Source organism: Salvelinus sp. IW2-2015, linkage group LG35 (genome assembly GCF_002910315.2).
Source record: "Salvelinus sp. IW2-2015 linkage group LG35, ASM291031v2, whole genome shotgun sequence".
NCBI lineage: Eukaryota > Metazoa > Chordata > Actinopteri > Salmoniformes > Salmonidae > Salvelinus > Salvelinus sp. IW2-2015.
In genome coordinates, this window is record NC_036874.1 from 21,404,516 (window position 1) to 21,423,529 (window position 19,014).

Sequence of the window (19,014 nt, forward strand, 5' to 3'; positions counted from 1 at the left end):
TATATTGGCCATATACCACAAACCCRGAGGTGCCGTACTGCTATTATAAACCACTTTCCAAGTAATTAGAGCAATACGAATACATGTTTTGTCATACTCGTGGTATAGGGTCTGCTATACCATGGCTGTCAGTCAAACAGAATTCAGGGCTCGAACCACCCAGTTTATAATAATAGTTAGTGCGTGGAAAAGCGTACTACATAAGGGAAGTACCAAAACACCTCGAAATAGGGGATGTGCATGCAAGCAGATGAGACAATTTGCTAAGGATAGAATAAATGAGATCGTAAATCCTGCAAAAGGGAGAATGTAAACCAGGGAAAAAGCACACTACCCTCCCCTGTGCCCAATAGGAAAAAACACKACCCTCCCAAAAGCACTTTTTTTTWTTTTTAAACAACACTCCCCTATTTCATACTAAGACAATACAGCGGATTAACTTGCTCGATTCAACTTATTATGGGCTTTATTGATACAGTACTGTACCTCTTTATTCTGAAAACAAGACATGTTTTTTTCCTCACATCTCCTCTCACTGCTGGAGGCTGGTGGAGTTACAGAATGACTTTTGTCTTAGTTTTTTGCTCAAAGTAAAACAAGACGTTTTGAAAATGGCATAAGACAGGGGCAACACATAGCTTAGGTTCTCCTACATACAGTATGTTGAGTATATGCACTGTACGATAACCGTGGTCAGACATTCATTGAACTGTTAAAACAGTCGTAAATCCTGAGCTTGAATAGAAAACACACGCTCAAGAAAGAGTAAGACGGGATCCACAGTTCACACAACAGGTTTCAATTGAAATGACCTTGGATGGGTCCATTGGCTTTGGATGGAGTAGATGGGTTATGGTAAGTAGTAAGTACAGCTKGTTAGAGTGCCAATAGCCCTAGAGTGCATTAGTAAAAGAGGGAGCCATTTCACTCCGTAGAGAGCTCTGCTCCCCTTGAGTGCTCCAGCATTGCGATCTTCTGTTTTGCACCATTGACTAGAGCAGCCCCTTTACTCAACCAGTCATCTGAGCAGGGTTGGGGTTCTGCACCATTGACTAGAGCAGCCCCTTTACTCAACCAGTCATCTGAGCAGGGTTGGGGTCAATTCTATGTCAATTCAGGATATATTATTCCAATCGAATATCTATTATTCTCAACGCTTTTCAATGATCAAAATTGTAAATCAGAATTTCTGGTTTACTTCCTGAATTGACCCCGACCCGACAGCTGATGGAAGATCAGTCCATCATCACAGGGTAGCTGAATAGGGGAACCTCCTCAATGTCCTCTTGAGGTCCCTCCTTTCATTCAGGGCCACGTTTTTGTTCAGTTTATGGGTCGTGTCAAGGCCTCAGGATGGGCAGTGACGCCTGCACTTGGAGTGGTCAGGTTGGGATCCTGAAACTGGCGAAGACGCGGGTAATCTTATCTGGGTGGCAATAGTGTGTGAATGCATTTAGAGGAAGAGTGGGGGTGTTGTGAAGGAGTTATTTTGGGTTACATAATTGTATGTCCATAAGAGCTGCATGATGTGTCTATGTAGACATTTACTGTAGTCTCTATTAGTGTGTTAGACAGGCCCTATCCTGTGATGGGGCACTTGTAGAGTCTGGAGGTTGGGGCAGGTGAAGCAGGGGGCAGGGAGGAAACACGTTGCTATTCCATTGGAGGCGAACGGTAGAGTTGGCCCATAGAACACTTCCTCCTTCCCCTCCGTGCTCACGTCCAACACCTGGACAACAGGACGTGAAAAAAAAAAAATTCAAATACATGAAATAATAAGAGATTTTTAGTAAGATAACATTTTCTATGAATTCCCTCTTTCCTCATAATGGATTATAAGAGCATTCGAAACACCTTAAAAAAAAACGATGCATAAATTATTTATGTACAACATAGTTTAATAAGACAATTTTTCAGGTTACTTAACTCTGTCAAGGTCACTCACCTGGATACACGCTAGGGGCTCATTGGTCCAAATAGAATATCCACCGACAACATAGATTCGGTCATCATGGACTGCCACTCCAGATTCATTCTGACCTGRGGAGGATAGAGAGGAGAGAGCGAAAACAATGATTCACTGTGCCAAAGAGAGGCCATATGACTCAATGTCATCTGAGACACAGGGTGCGTTGGGAAAGTTCAGAAAATAACTCCCGACTTCACCTTGAACTTATTTGACAACTTCACGGGGAATCAAGTCGGGAGGGGTGGAGAGTCACACGGGAAAAAGGAGGACAGTGATCTTATCTAGTGTGTGTGTGTGTGTGTGTCTGCCTGCCTGTGTGTGCACGTGCATGCGTATGCATGAGCGCGTGTATGTGAAGCCCACCCACCCGTGAGTAGGCTGAAGGTGCAGCGGGTCCACTGGTCCATGTCTATGTCATAGGAGTCGATGTGGCGGACCAGGATGCGGTCGTTGTTGTAGTCCAGGTCATTTCCTCCCAGCACATACAGCTGCCTTCTCACCACGGCCATGACATGGTACACTCGCCTCTGTAGCATGGGACTGCGGGCCAGCCACTGGTTCTGTCAGAGAGAGAAAGGGGGAAAGAGAGAGGGGGGGTGAACGAGACAGAGAAGGGCGAGAGGAGGGGGGGAGAGAGGGTGAGAGAAAGAGAAGGTGAGGAGGAAAAAGAATGGTGAGAAGATGAGATGTTGAATAGATGGATTAATATTTTAGCGTATCCCTGCGTGGGTAATTGATGTATGTTCAGTGCTGGATAAATAATGTGACACCAGAACTATGATTTTTCCTAATGATATCTCCCCATTCCTAATAATACACTTCACCCTCTCCATTTTACACGGATGTATCCGACTGTGCACATTTGACTAAGTGTGTCAATGGTTGTTTTGTGTGTGTGTGTGTGTGTGTGTGTGTGGGTGAGCGTACGTGACCATGTTTGTGTGTGTACGTGAGCGATTGTGTGCGTGGGCGCGCGATTGTGTATGTGTGCGTGCGTCCGGGTGTGTGTGCGTATGTCTGGTAGGACCTGACGGGTGGCCATCTGTTGAGGGTAGTGTGGGTGGGGGGTTGGTGTTCCTGGCAGGTGAATGTAGCTCCACGGTGAATACAAATGAGACTTTCTCAGTCTCCTGCTCGCTCGCTCTCTCCCTTCCTTCCTTCCTTCCTTCCTTCCTTCCTTCCTTCCTTCCTTCCTTCCTTCCTTCCTTCCTTCCTTCCTTGCTCTCCTTCTCTCCCTATTGCTCTCCCCCTTGCGCGCGGGCTCTCTGTCTCACGCGCACGCAAACACACATGTTGCAGTAAACAAGCGTATTACTCAGCTATCACATAAACAGAAACTGTTCTGAAACCATGGTTTTAAATGTTTTGATGGCATTTGTCTTACTTTTTGCTTATTTCTCTGTACTACCTGTTCTTCAGTTACCTGTTCTGGGTCGTACACCATCAGTCTATTCTGGTACTGAGCTGTGTTTGTGACTCCACCTGTAACAGAGAAGAGTATTACACACAGGTGGCGTGCATGTGTGTGTGTTCAGTCTGTTATGCTCTATTCTCCATCTGGGTGTGTGTGTACCTGAGACCCAGAGCAGGTCGTCAGCCACACAGCCGGCGTGACAGGACAGCGAGCGGTCAAAGGACTGGACGAAGGTCCACTTGTTCCTCTTRGGACAGTAGCGTTCCACYGTGGGCAGCACCTGTCTCAGCTCGTTCCTCCCCCCCACCGCGTACAGGTACTGGCCCAGAGCCCCSAGGACAAAGTGTTCCCTGCACGCCTTCATGGAGGCTATCTCCYTCCAGCGGTTCCCCCGGGGGTCGTACCGACAGGCMGTCCTCACCGCACACGTCCTCCCCGTGGAATGCTCCACCTCGCCYCCCGCCACAAACAGGAAGTGYCCCATGACGGCCACGCAGTGGTGGCTGCGCCCYGCGGGCATMGGRGCCAGCTCGCTCCAGTTGGAGCACCRYGCCYCGCGCYCGTTCTCCTGGGRGGCCGGGTTGAAGTAGCGCAGCTCCCGRACGCGGCTCACCTCGCGCTTGCGCCCGCCGGCGATGTAGAGGGTGAGAGACTGGAAGCGGGGCTTGGTGTGGGCGGTCTGGCGGAGGGGTTGGGCGWAGGTGGCACGGTGGTACTCTAGAGCCTCGTCCACTAGGGCGGCGGCGGTGGCACTGGACTGGACCAGCGGGTGGCACTGTGCCACGTGGTGCAGGGCGGCCACATCCATAAGACCGTAACGAACGTGCTGTATCAGGTCCTCGGTGTACTGGTACCGACAGTCATGCTCTAACCAGCACACCACCAGCTAAAGAGGAGAGGGGGAAGAGGAAGGCAGAGGGAAGCGATTCATACTTATTAGTATTCTAAATGCCTACAGAGCAGTGTTGCAAGAACAAGACGAGTGTGTTACTGTATACACAAACACACTTATACAAAACGTGCGTACACACACTTATACAAACGTACACACACACACACACACACTAGTGTGTTGTGTGCAAGCATCATGAATATCCACCGGTACATTCCTTTGTTGAGGACCGGGAGAGGAGAGAAGCAGAGAGGGGATTTAATTGAACTTGAGAGCAATCGGAGGCTGTTTAGCTGTGGCGGTGGCGTGTGAATGTGGGCGAGATGGCTGAAGATCGCTGATACCATTATCAGGGAAACAAAGTGGCTTTTAACACAATCAGTACAGAGACAGGGAACTTATTACAGCACCGCACGATTACCGAGCTGGAGCAGTTCACTGTCAGCGTCTCCTCCTGACTCGCAGGCACACTGGATACACACTGAAATCCTATTCAAACACTACGCTGGCTCGTATATGCGTTCAAACCACATTCTGTACAAACAGCACACCAAAACACACATTTACATAGACGCAGACATATTCCCACATCAATCACACACGCACTGTATATATTGTCCTACTACTGTCAATGCCACTCCTTTTTCTCTTCCTTCTTAAATACATCCTAAAATTATGCCAACACAACAATATTTACACCCCCCCCTTCCACTCTTTGCTTTGTCCTATTCTCGGTCTTGCTATCTACACCCCTCTCCTTCTTTCTCTCTCTTTCCCGCTCCCTCCTCCTCCTCCCACCTCTGAAGTGGCGGAGGGGTGTGTGCTCCGGTAGGCTGACTGTGAAGGTCACGCTGGATCAGAGAACTTCCTCGGGGCAGAGAATAAATCAACTTCCCCTCCCTCCCCTCCTCCCCAAAGAGAGAGACAGAAAGAGAGAGGGAGAGAGCAGCCAGAGAAAGGCAAACGCGCAAAGAAGAGGGAGAAAAAAAACAAAGACCCAAGAAAATGTGATTTCCAGAGCGTGAGACTCTGAGAGAAGTCGGTGTGACGATGATTGACGGGCAAACTATATCGGCTGTGTATTGGCGCCCGCACGTTTTTTTTCCCGGGCGGATGCCCAAATTAACCTTCTCGGCAGAGTGAAGGAGGCCCAAAGCAGCCTAATCAGGGTATGATTATGGCAGCATCGCCTGGCTAAAGGGTCAGGGTAATTGTGCCATCAGAGGCCTGATTGTTTTCAATCAGACGGGCGGCCGGAGTGACAGCTGGGGGATGGCGCGATGAAGCCGCGTGGGCCTAATCAGAGGGGGAGAGAGCGAAGAAGAGGTGGAGAGGGGGCCTGATTGGTGCAAATGAACAGTCAAAACACTAGCCCCCCCCTCCACACTTCACCCATCCATCCATATATACACACACACACACACACACACACCTTCCTTTCCTATTCACTCCTATACATAATAGTGTATTTTGGTGCAGGCAATGAAAATGGACCAGTTGATGTTAATGACACACTGGTGATGTAGTATATCAAAGTCTGTGTGGGTCTGGCTGTGTGGTTATGGTGTGCATATATATGTGGTGTGTTGTTGTGTGTGTGGGTGTGTGTGTGTGTGGTGTGTGTGTGTGTGTGTGTGTGTGTGGTGTGTGTGTTGTGTGTGTGTGTTGTGTGTGTGTCTGTATAAGTGGATGCATTTGCAAACATGTGTGTGTTCCTTCCATTGTGTGTGTGTGTGTGTGGTGTGAGAGAGAGAGAGAGAGAGAGAGAGAGAGAGAGAGATGGCAGTTGGTACCTGCCAGATCTCCTCCTCGTTGAGGGAGGTGAGGCGGTCGCTCTTCAGCACCTCCCTGAGGAGGCGGTAGGGGAGCAGCAGCACCTCCTCCTGGCGGCTCTGCTGCAGCTCACACAGGTGTTCTACCAGGAAGCTGACCACAGCCTCTTCCAGAGCAGGGAGGTGGAACAGATCAGCCACACGGTACAGGTCCAGGTAGTTAACACTGTTCAGCTCCTGTTGTGGACACATGGGCAGGTACAGACTTCATAAGGTAAATACATTTACATTTGAGTCATTTCGTAGCAGAGTTTCTAAACGCCACGATATATACCATCGCAACGGAGTTGAGCAGCGACGACTGTGGGCGGCCTGAACCACCGACTACATCGAGTCACTGTCAGTCGACACTTTTCTCAAACAGATGTTAGTCCTGTGTAAAAGCGGGCCTTTCTTCGCTGAAATCCATACTTTTTCGTAAAACTTTTTTCAAATACAACCACCAACTGTTTCCTCGTATCACATGACAGTCGTCGCAAACCCAACTCCGAGATCTACACGTCGCGGAGTTGAGAAACCCAGCTAGTCATTTAGCAGACGCTCTTATCCAGAGCGACTTACAATTGGTGCGTTCATCTTAGGATAGCCAGGTGAGACAACAACATATCACAGCCATGGGACTGTGATCTTCCCACAATAAAGTAGCAGGAAAAGACAAGTGCATGTTTTTGTGTATTTATTTATATTTTTTTTGGGGGGGGGGGGCGTTTCCCCTGGGATATATTTAAGATACTCTTTGAGGAGGAAGGGTTTCAAAACATTTCAGAAGATGAGCAGGGACTCCGCTGTCCTGACGTTAGGTGGAAGTTTGTTCCACCGTTTGGGTGCCAGGACAGAGAAGAAGTTTGAGCAGGAGCTGAGGGCCAAGAGACCAGAGGTGGCAGAACAGAGGTGCTCGGTTGGGGTGTAGAGTTTGAGTTAATACATACAGTAACACACACGCAGACATACAGTTGAATATCCCTCACACGCACGCACACACTCTGGGTCCCACACGTTCCTTGGGGTGTTTTTGAACTGCAGAATCTATTGAGATGAGACCACATTGTTATTCAAGCAGATCACAGAGTAAGAGAGAGAACAGGAGGAGAGGCAAGAGAATAGAACATGAAGATCGAGAGTGGAATAAGACTGCCATCTGCTGGCAATAAGCAGAACCATGTGCAATATACTGCATGGCTCTGAGAAATCAGCTCAAACAAAACACTCACACACAAAAATAACCTGTTCAATACACAATTTCATACAGACAAAACAAAAGAAAGCTAGTGAATCTATATTTTATGTTAACCTGGGTCTTTTCTCTGCATCTTCAGCTGTCATCTTAACTGCTATCTTAATTGTATAATACAGTGTTTACAGTGAGCAGGGAGTATGTCTATAGGTGCAGTGAAATCAATGGTGTGCAACAGTGTKCATTTCTCTCTCTAACAGCAGATGGTGTATGAGAGCATTGTTCACCATAACATGATGTAACGGTTTGCCCACTGCCATGCTAATGTAACTTACTGGTAGTGACAGGGGGGTTTAATGTGTGGTCTTGTGTTGTTAGGAGGTACCTTGAACATATGGAGAGTAGACCCTCCATATACACAATAAATTGCAGTGCGCGTGTGTGTGTGTGTGTGATACGTATGTGCTTATTTGACTGTACTACTGTATATGACTATGTGTGAGTATGTAATATATGTGAGTGTGTGTGTCCATGTCTTGACTCCTCACCTGGACGAGGTAGTGGGAGCAAAGACTGAGCAGCTCCAGCAGCTGAAGGTGACTTCCTGCTGACAGAACGTCCTGAATCACTCCTGGCTCCAGCATTATCTGAGGAGAGGACCTGAGTGAGACCACTTCCTGTCCATCTCACACACTTCTCTCTTATACACATCTAGATGTGTATAAGAGACAGCAGTTGTGGACTGTGTCTGGAATAGGGTGCCATTTGGGACGCAACCAAATGACAGAAGCACTCGGGGACCAGTGGTCGCTTTATATAATGCTGCTGATTCATGTGTGTGGGTGTGTGACTGTGGTCTCAGGCCAGGCGTGTTTTTCGTGCGCAATAGCATGTCAACTAATGTGATTTCACTCATGTGTTACTGAAAGCATTTGAGAGGCATTATTTGCGCTGGGTGTTCTTCAATAGACTACACGTGTTGGTCCCGCTTTATATTCAGTGTCTATAAAACATGAATTTAAAGGGTCATTACATTGCGGTTAGAGTGGTATTATACATTGTTATTCACACACACTGTTATTCTTCTTATAACTGTGATACATACCACATTTCCATGTAATTGCCATGCAAAATACATGATTTGAAGCAACATCAAATAAAAAGTACGACTATTATTTATAATATGCGTGCGTGCGTGCTCTCAGTGTAGACTATATAGCAACAGCATGTCTGCTAACCCCATGGCCCCTGACATGTGGCCCATGGATTTCAGCAACTAGCTCTGTGGTTGTTTACTGAAATAAGCATATTGCTCACGTCTCATCATCTCAGCAGACGGAAACGGACCGGCGGCCGGCTGCTGACCTACATCAACACAACTCCCCCTGCTCATTTCCACTGTGGAAATGCAATTAGGAATAATTACGAGCTAGCCAGCCTTTCACTGCTGGGCCACAGGGCATAGATCTCCTGACTCCTCACCGCAGAGAGAGAGAGAGAGAGAGAGGAAGAGAAAGATGGGGGGGGAAGAGAGATAGGCAAGAGAGAGAGGGAGGAGAAAGAGTGGGGGGGGGGGGGTCACMGGCATACTGTAGGATCAGGCTAGGTTAGATATCACATCCATGTATAGGCTATAGCAGGTGGACTCAACCACTATTTAAGAAGGTCCAGTCACACAGATGTACTAGATGGCAACGGTCCCGGATGGATACTGTCATTTATCAGCATAGTAACAAACCCCCACATCGCGACTCATATGACCCCAAAATGCTCAAACTGTTCACATCCCTTTCCTTGGCGGAGAGAAAACTTCAAAGCATTTTAAAGCAAATTTCCTGAAATTCTACACATTTTGTCATCTTTTATGTGCATTCATATGATACCAGAGTGACTCAACAAAATCAAATGGGGGCACCCTAGGGGTCAAGTATCGGGACCGCGATCCGCCAGTTGAGTATGGCTGGGCTACAGCTTTAATCAGCTAACGAAAAGCTGAAAATTATCACTCTTAGTTAGTGTTAGCCTGGATATTTGTGAGATATGTTTGTGCGTACAGTTCAGTACCTGTGTGTGACTCGAGGACATGTGGTGGGTTGGCTAGCTGCAGATGAAGGCGCTACTGTGGACTCACCTGTCCCGTGTAGGCGAAGTCTAGTGCATGTTTCAGTCCCACACTGGTCACTCCCTGGAGAGTCACCTCGTCTGCCTCACTCTCCACCATGCACAGACTGAACATGGCCTGTGAACACACACAGACAGACAGAGACAGAGACAGAGAGAGAGACACACACACCTCTGAGACATAGGCACAGCAAACCTGAGCTATAAATAGGCTGCCGCACAGCTGAATTACAAAAACAGCCTCATAGATTCGGGAAGTAGGGATGCTGAACCACCCCCTGAAATATCATAATAATAATAAATACGAAAAATAGTGCACAGAGCCTTTACTAGTCCTGTATTATTGTACCGATATAGCCATCTGTTCCGCGAAAAATAATAATACTTTATTTATTGTCTTCGAGAGAACAGAAGTTATTGTTGCTTGATCAGCACACACAAACGAACAGACAGACAGGAGACACCCCCCCAAGGGGTTGAAAGCACAAGGACTACCATGTGATTTCACACAGCAACTGCCCTCCAGTTGAAGGCCCACTCTTGGCCTATCCATAGAGTTCATTGGACATAGAGATCGTGTGTTTCTTTGACACCCATTTTCCAAGCTATATTTATCACTATCCGAGACACAGACTGGTTACTTCCTGGTCCTGATCTTTTTCTGGGAAACACTGCATTAATACACACACACACACACAAAGACAAAGTGAAATCAAAGCCCCAGAGAGAGCAGTCGCCTGGCCCTGAGCCTGCTGTGCTGTGCCTGATGCCGTGTGCTCCCCAATCAAAGCAATTGATTGGTGTCACAGTATGAGATGATGGCAGAGCCATTGATCAGGGATGGAGGAACAGGCGAAGCGGCAGGGTGATGGATTAGTCATGTCTTTAATTCACAACTAAAATAATCAGGGACTCCTAAATCACACTAGCCTGGGTACCAATTTGTTTGCGCCTTCATGCCACACCTTGTCATGCGAAGGAGTTGACATGATAGCACAAACAGATCTGGGACCAGGGCTACAGTCACACCACTACAACCTCAGAGCAGAGGATACTCCTGCCCCCTTTTTTTGATTAGGACCGGTATTTTTGGGGTGTAAGCACTAGTGTTGCTCTAGGTAAATTGTGTTTCCATAGCTAACGCAGTCTCTACTCTATAAGGGATTGGGACAACCACTTTTCATTTACAAAAGCCGCAGGGCCAGACGGATTACCAGGACGTGTATTCAGAGCATGCGCAGACCAACTGTCAAGTGTCTTCACTGACATTTTCAACCTCTCCCTGACCGAGTCTGTAATATCTACATGTTTCAAGCAGACCACCATAGTCCCTGTGCCCAAGGAAGCGAAGGTAACCTGCCTAAATGATTACCGCACCGTGGCACTCACATCGGTAGCTATGAGGTGCTTGAAAGGCTGGTCATGGCTCACATCAACAGCATCCACCCGGACACCCTAGACCCACTCCAATTCGCATACCGCTCAAACAGATCCACAGATGACGTAATATCAATCGCACTCCACACTGCCCTTTCTCAACTGGACAAAAGGAACACCTATGTGAGAATGCTGTTCATTGACTACAGCTCAGCGTTCAACACCATAGTGCCCACGAAGCTCATCACTAAGCTAAGGACTCTAGGACTAAACACCTCCCTCAAACTGGATCCTGGACTTCCTGATGGGCCGCCCCCAGGTGGTAAAAGTAGGCAATAACACGTCTGCCACGCTGATCCTTAACACTGGGGCCCCTCAGGGGTGTGTACTTAGTCCCCTCCTGTAATCCCTGTTCACCCATGACTGCATGGCAAACACGACTCCAACACCATCATTAAGTTTGCTGACGACACAACAATGGTAGGCCTGATCACCGACAACGATGAGACAGCATATAGGGAGGAGGTCAGAGAACTGGKAGTGTGGTGCTAGAACAACAACCTCTCCCTCAATGTGAGCAAAAGAAAGGAGCTGATCGTGGACTACAGGAAAAGGAGGGCCGAACAGGCCCCCATTAACATCGACGGGGCTGTAGTGGAGCAGGTCGAGAGTTTCAAGTCCCTTGGTGTCCATCACCAACAAACTAACATGGTCCAAACATACCAAGACAGTCGTGAAGAGGGCACGATAAAACCTTTTCCCCCTCAGGAGACAGAAAAGATTTGGCATGGGTTTCCAGATCCTCAAAAGTTTCTACAGCTGCACCATCGAAAGCATCCTGACCGGTTGCATCACCTCCTGGTACGGCAACTGCTCGGCATCTGACTAAGGCGCTACAGAGGGTGGTATGAATGGCCCAGTACATCACTGGGGCCAAGCTTCCTGCCATCCAGGACCTATATAATAGGCGTGTCAGAGGAAAGCCCATAAAATTGTCAGAGACTTCAGTCACCCAAGTTATAGACTGTTTTCTCTGCTACCGCACGGCAAGCGGTACAGGAGTGCCAAGTCTAGGCCCAAAAGGCTCCTCAACAGCTTCTACCCCCAAGCCGTAAGACTGCTGAACAATTAATCAAATCGCCACCGGACAATTTACATTGACCCCACCCCCCTCCCTTTTGTACACTGCTGTCTATGCATGATCACTTCACCCCCATCTACATGTACAAATTACCTCAACTAACCTGTACCCCTAAACACTGACTCTGTACCGGTGCCCCCTGTATATAGCCTCGTTATTGTTATTTTATTATGTTACTTTTTATTTTTGTCTACTTGGTAAATATTTTCTTAACCAACAGTGCAGTTCAAGAAGAGTTAAAGGCTTGTAAGTAAGCATTTCAAGGTACATTCTACACTTGTTGTATTCGGCACATGTGACAAAGTTTGATTTGATTTGATTTAATTTTGTGCAAATCTATGCGTTTTCTTATGATTTGGTAGTATAATTGTGTTGTTTTCCCGGGGCTCTGTAGGGTCTGTTTGTGAACAGAGCCCCAAGACCAGCTTGCTTAGGGGGCTCTTCTCCAGGTGTATTTCTCTGTAGGTGATGGCTTTGTTATGGAAGTTTTGGGAATTGCTTCCTTTTAGGTGGTTGTAGAATTTCTGGATTTTGATAATTAGCGGGTATCGGCCTAATTCTGATCTGCATGCATTATTTGGTGTTTTACGTTATACAGAGGATATCAAATTTTTCTCCACTAGTGTGGATTGGGATGATTAGTCTTTGGTTCCAAATATTGGGGAATATGCCAGAGCTGAGGCTGATGTTAGAGAGTTTAAGTAAAGCCAATTGGAATGTGTGGTCTCTATCTTTATCTTTTCATTTAGGATACCATCCACCCCACAGGCCTTTTTGGGTTGGAGGGTATTTTGTCCTGTAGTTCATAACATGAAATTGGAGAATCCAGTGGGTTCTGGTAGTCTTTAATAGTTGATTCTAAGATTTGTATTTGTTCATGTATATGTTTGATGTTTTCTCTTTGTTATAGAGCCAAAAAGATTGGAGAAGTGGTTTATCCATACATCTCCGTTTTGGATAGATAACTCTTTGTTTAGAGTTTTCCCAGAGGTGGTTAGATTATATGGATTCTTCAATTACATTGAGCTGATTGCTGACGTGCTGTTCCTTCTTTTTCTGTAGTGTATTTCTGTATTGTTTTAGTGATTCACCATAGTGAAGGCGTAGGCTCAGGTTTTCTGGGTCTCTATGTTTTTGTTTGGACAGGTTTCTCAATTTCTTTTTTAGGATTTTGCATTCTTCATCAAACCATTTGTCATTGTTGTTCATTTTCTTAGGTTGTCTGCTTGACATTTTTAGATTTGATAGGGAAGCTGAGAGGTCAAACATACCGTTTAGATTTTCTACTGCCAAGTTTACACCTCCACTATTACAGTGAAGCATTTTGTCCAGGAAATTGTCTAGAAGGGATTGAACTTGTTGTTGCCTAACTTTCCTTCCATCTATTGCATTTCTTAATATTATTCAGTTCCTTTGGCTTTGATGCCTCATGATTGAGCAAAGCTCTGTTCAAGTAGAGTGTGATTTTGCTGTGACCTGAGAGCGTTCAGTCAGAGACTCTGGGCTGAGTTCAGTGATAAAGTAGTCTATACAGTACTACTGCCAAGAGATGAGCTATATGTGTACCTACCATAGGAGTCCCTTCGAAGCCTACCATTGACTATGTACATACCCAGAGTCCGACAGAGCTGCAGGACGTGTGTTTGTTGTCATCGTTGTGTCTAGGGGGGCATATGAGGGAGGTGTTTGTCCCCGTGTGTTGAGGGTGTCAGGTTCTTGTCCAGTTCTGGCATTTAGGTCGCCACAGACTAGTACATGTCCCTGGGCCTGAAAATGGTTTATCTCCCCCTCTAGGATGGAGAAGCTGCCATCGTTAAAGTATGGGGATTCTATTGGGGGGGGGGGYTATAGGTAGCACACAAGGAGATTTTTCTCTGTTGAGATCATTTCCTTATTCATTTCTAGCCAGATGTAAAATACCATGTTTCTCGTAGGATGACAATGTCTGTATTTCCATTTTCTTTGATGAAGTCTGGGCTCCTGTTCTGTAGGCCAAAAGCAGATGACCTCAGACCTTGTGTATTCCAGGATGCGATAGTAAAAGCTTTGTGTTCCATAGTGTTGTTTTCATGTGGTTCGGACCATTACAGTAGGTGTGAGCAGAGCATGTTGAGCATCTGATACATATCTCTTAGTTCGCAGGATGGAGCTTGGGCGGGTGTATTAGTGGGGGTTGGGCCTGTTGCTCTGCTTAAGGCCTAGGCATATGTGCAGCTTTATTACAGTAGACTAAAAACAGCTGCATGCATTCGTGAATTGCGATGTATTTATTGTTCAGGCTAATTATCCAAAGCTCCCTTTGTCATTCATTTGAAAACTAAAATGATTGATTGCATTTCAAAGCATGAATGTCTCGGATGCTGTGTGATGGCATGAACTGATTGATTGATTAGTACAGTAGCCTATATATTGAAATATAGGAGTAAGTAAGTTATGGTATTTCGTCTAAACAGGACTTGCTCTTAGGCCTACATCTCGATAGTGGTTATACAAAGCCTGCTATTGATAATGACATTACATATTATTATAACCTGGAGGTTTTTTTTCTAGGCAAAGATATTTCAACAAGTCCAGGCGATAACAGGGCTACAGTGATAACTCGAGCTTGGTTCCCAAGTTTCTAAACCATACCAAACCATCTTCGGTATAGTGTCTCCTAAATATTTGAATTGAGGAAATGTGATAATCATTCGAATATTTTAGCAGTCCCCAGTAGACGTCCTAAATACCCCCCAGCCTTCAGATGTGAGCTACACAGTGCACTTGCACTTGAGATGCGTTTTAAGGCTAAGGATGCGAAAGTGAACTTATCATTTCCAAACGTTTAAGTCAGTTGTATGCTGATTTGCGATCTATTAACAGCATAATTATTAGGATATTAAATAGGCGCTACAGGCGCTATATTTTTTATTGATGCATTATTCAATTCATACGCACAACAAAKATATATTAACAAAAGCATTTACTGAGAAAGTTGATACATGTAGGCWCTTCATATATAGGCTATGCAGAGCAACTTCGTTCAATTTATCAAATCAGTTATTGTTGACCAAAAMAAATGACAGATGTGGTGTTTTGTGCTTGTGCACAMAATTACATTACCCGACCACCCCCAGTAAAACTAATCCCATACGAATAGGGTTTAAGGCAAGGGCTGTTTCCTCGTCTCTGACGCTGATGCCTCCGCCATTGTCCTCAATCCAAATATGCTGGTTCATTTTGCTATTATGCACATAGCAACATAGGGAAAGGCGCCTATTCACTGAAGATGATGTTTCGTAACCACGGACAACGACCATATACGACGCGGCAGAAAGCTCATGTTATAAAATAATATTTGGTTMATTAGTGTTGRACCATTATTTATAATATAASCATACYCYTCTTAGAAGTGARGGACTGTGCRATCCCTGTGGCCTCCGCAATGGAGTAGTCCACTGAGACATGCGCGAATCAGACAGGTGTCTTGACTAAAGAAATCTCGGTCGACCAACAGCCTATCGACCAAACAACTAAATGGGGCCAGCCCTAAGATTTTCACATGGGGATCATTATTAAAAAATTTTACATGTGAAACGGAAAATGTGATTTTCAACATGAATCTATTCAAAACAGTTCCCTCGCAATGAGGTTTTCGCAGTAGGCTATTGGCCCTAAACATTATCACTGCATATTGGCTTTGCTTGAATTGCCCTGCCAATGCATTGTTGTTCTTCTCAGACCATTTAAAAAATATACAGTACCAGTCAAAAGTTTGAACTTTTACATTGTAGAACAATAGCGAAGACATCAAAACTATGAAATAACACATATGGAATCATGTAGTAACCAAAAAAGTGTTAAACAAATCAAAACATATTTTATATTCTTCAAAAAAGCCACTGATTTAATGTCCGCTGCTCGTGTTTCTTGGCCAAAGCAAGTCTATTCTTCTTATTGGTGCCCTTTAGTAATGGTTTCTTTGCAGCATTTTGAACATGAAGGCCTGATTCACGCAGTCTCCACTGAACAGTTGATGTTGAGATGTGTCTGTTACATGAACTCTGTGAATAATTTATTTGGGCTGCAATCTGAGGTGCAGTTCACTCTAATGAATTTATCGTCTGCAGCAGAGGTAACTCTGGGTCTTCCTTTCCTGTGGCGGTCCTCATGAGAGACAGTTTCATCATAGCGCTTCATGGTTTTTGCAACTGCACTTGAAGAYACTTGAATAGTTTTGGGAATTTTCCGGATTGTAATGATGGATGGTCATTCCTCTTTGCTTATTTGAGCTAATCTTTTACCATGTAGGGCTATCTACAACACAACTGATTGTCTCAAATGCATTAWGAAAAGAAATTCCACAAATCTTTTTTTTAAAACAAGGCACACCTTTTAATTYAAATGCATTCCAGGTGACTACCTCATSAAGCTGGTTTGCGTGATTGACTAATATACACTACATGACATAAAGTATGTGGACACCTTGGCGGTCAGCACTCGGCTGTCCCGTTCTGTGAGCTAGTGTGGCCTACCACTTCGCGGCTGAGCCGCTGTTGCGCCTAGACCTTTTTCCACTTCACAATAACAGCACTTACAGTTCACCGGGACAGCTCAAGCAGGGTAGACATTTGACAAACTGACTTGTTGGAAAGGTGGCATCCTATGACGGTGCCACGTTCAAAGTCACTGAGCTCTTCAGTAAGGCTATTCTACTCCCAATGTCTGTCTATGGAGATTGCATGGCTGTGTGCTCGATTTTATAGACCTGTCAGCAACGGTTGTGGCTGAAATAGCCGAATCCACTAATTTGAAGGGGTGTCCACATACTTTTGTATATATAGTGTATGTGCAGATATACTGTGTAGATATACTGTGTAGATATACTGTGCATGCGGACTGTACTGTATAGGTTCCATGTCCTCCGAAGCCAGATGTGCACATTACACTGTAAGGCGGCCATCTTTCGAGTTCCGACCCAACTTTGCTTCTTTTGGCGTTTATCTTTATTTTTTGGGATGAAATGTATCCACTATCAGTTCATTATGATCGACAAGAACTTTTGAACATCAGATTGGCATTTATTAACCWAAATTCCGGCTTCAACTTCGACTCATCTGCTGTTAGTGTAATTCCGACCCAATTTTCGGGCTACCCAAGGCGAAACGCCGGGCGAAACAGATTGCAGGAGAAGGGGAGTCCTGGCAAGATTTAGGCGCAGGGATAAACGGCCACCTCTTCCCTCCATTTTATTGGCCAGACACTTGATAATAAGATGGGTGACCTCCAATCGTGAATTTGATATCAACAGGACTCTCGAACTGCAATATTATCTGATTTTCTGAAACATGGCTTTCGGGAAAAGATACCCATGGGTGGATTCTRCATTCACCGAGCGGACAGGACATTGGATTTAGGGAAGTCCTAGAGGGGGAGGGTATGACTCTTCATCAACAGCAAATGGTGTGCCGACTCTAGCCCAGTGGAAGTCTTGACACATTGTTCACCCGTCTTAGAATACCTGATGGTCAAAATGTCTTCTATCACCTGAGAGAGTTTTCAGCTGTTATCATGACTGCTGTATATATTCCACCCCAGGACAAGAAAAACAACAAGCTGGCACTTAAACTGTACAAGGCTATAAACAAGCAGGAAACCATGAACCTGGAAGCTGCTTTTTTGGTTGCCGGTGAATTTAAGACACCCAACTTCCATCAACACGTCTCCTTTGCCACTAGGGCTGATAAAGTCCTAGACCACTGTTACTCTACTCACAAGCAAGCATACAAGGTCCTCCCTCATCCCCCGTTCGGCAATCAGATCACGACTCTATACTCCTGCCTACAAGCAGAAGCTCAAACAGGAAGTACCCGTGACGTGCTCCGTAGATAAATAGTCCTCTGAATCAGAGGCTATGCTACAGGACTGCTTTGCTAGCGCTGACTGTACCCGGACTCGGCAGATAGCATTGACAACTAACCACCTCCGCCACCGGCTTCATTAGGAAATGCATCACCGATGTTGTCCCCACAGTGAAGGTTCGCTGCTTCCCCAATCAAAAGCCCTAGATTAACACCAAGGTTGCAACTAAATTAAAGGACAGGGCTACCACACACAGGTCTATCGCAGCTAACCCAGAGACTACGGCTGAGGACAAGAAATCCTGCTACGACCTCCGCAGAACCATCAAATAAGCAACAGGACAAAATAAAAACAAGGTGGAATCCTATTACACAAGTTCCGACGCCAGCCGCATGTGGCCGGGGCTACWGTCCATTACAGATTAGAAAGGAAGAACCAGCAGTGATCTGCCTAACGATGCGTCTCTACCAGACGAACACAATGCATTTTAGACATACTTCGACAAAAACACCAAGCCGTGCATGAGGGCCCCCGCCGACCCAGAGGACTGGGTGATCTCGATCTCCGAGGCCGACGTGAGTAAGGTTTTTATATCAGGTCACTTGCATGGCCGCAGGCCGGACAGTATTGCAGGACGTGTTCTCAGAGCATGCGCAGAACAGCTGGCAGGCATATCTACGGTAATTTTCAACCTCTCCTTGTCCCAGTCTGTAATCCCCACATCTCAAGCTGACCACCATCATTCATGTTCACAAGAACTCTAAGGCATCCTGCCACAAAGATTACCACCCTGTATCTGCTAAAGACTTGTATGTGACCAATACAATTTGATTTGAGTACTTTGAAAGGCTGGTTATGGCACACATCAACGCCATCATCCCAGACACCCCTAACCCACTCCGATTTGCATACCGCCCCAACAGATCCAAAGACGCAATCTCAACTGCACTTCCACACTGCCCTCACCCACCGAGATAAGAGGAATACGTGAGAATGCTGTTCATTGACTACAGCTCAGRAATCAACACCATAGTCCCCTTCAAGCTCATCACCAAGCATGGGACCCTGGGACTGAACACCTCCCTCTGCAACTGGATCCCGGACTTTCTGACGGGCCGACCCCAGGTGGTGAGGGTAGGCAACATCACCTCCGCCACGCTGACCCACAACGCGTGGGCCTCACAGGGGTGTGTGCTTACTCCCCTCCTGTACTCCGTGTTCACCCACAACTGCGTGGTCATGCACAACTCCAA

At 46.0% G+C, this 19,014-nt stretch overlaps 1 protein-coding gene across 3 annotated transcripts in view; it reads right to left on the bottom strand.

Moving 5' to 3' along the window:
* Window positions 1–478: 478 nt before the first annotated feature.
* The window catches only part of klhl32 (kelch-like family member 32), a 46,527-nt gene continuing 27,991 nt past the window's right edge, over window positions 479–19,014 (bottom strand). The window contains exons 4-11 of one of the 3 annotated variants that reach the window (XM_023980636.2): window positions 9,413–9,520; window positions 7,830–7,928; window positions 6,069–6,284; window positions 3,543–4,269; window positions 3,393–3,451; window positions 2,337–2,529; window positions 1,946–2,040; window positions 479–1,729 (exon numbers count right to left, since the gene is read on the bottom strand). In XM_023980636.2, the coding sequence (XP_023836404.1) occupies window positions 1,568–1,729; window positions 1,946–2,040; window positions 2,337–2,529; window positions 3,393–3,451; window positions 3,543–4,269; window positions 6,069–6,284; window positions 7,830–7,928; window positions 9,413–9,520 (1,659 nt within the window). In that variant the 3' untranslated portion in view covers window positions 479–1,567. Of the gene's footprint in view, window positions 1,730–1,945; window positions 2,041–2,336; window positions 2,530–3,392; window positions 3,452–3,542; window positions 4,270–6,068; window positions 6,285–7,829; window positions 7,929–9,412; window positions 9,521–19,014 lie in introns of those variants that run through there. The other 2 variants (XM_023980639.2, XM_023980637.2) reach the window with 2 other exon arrangements.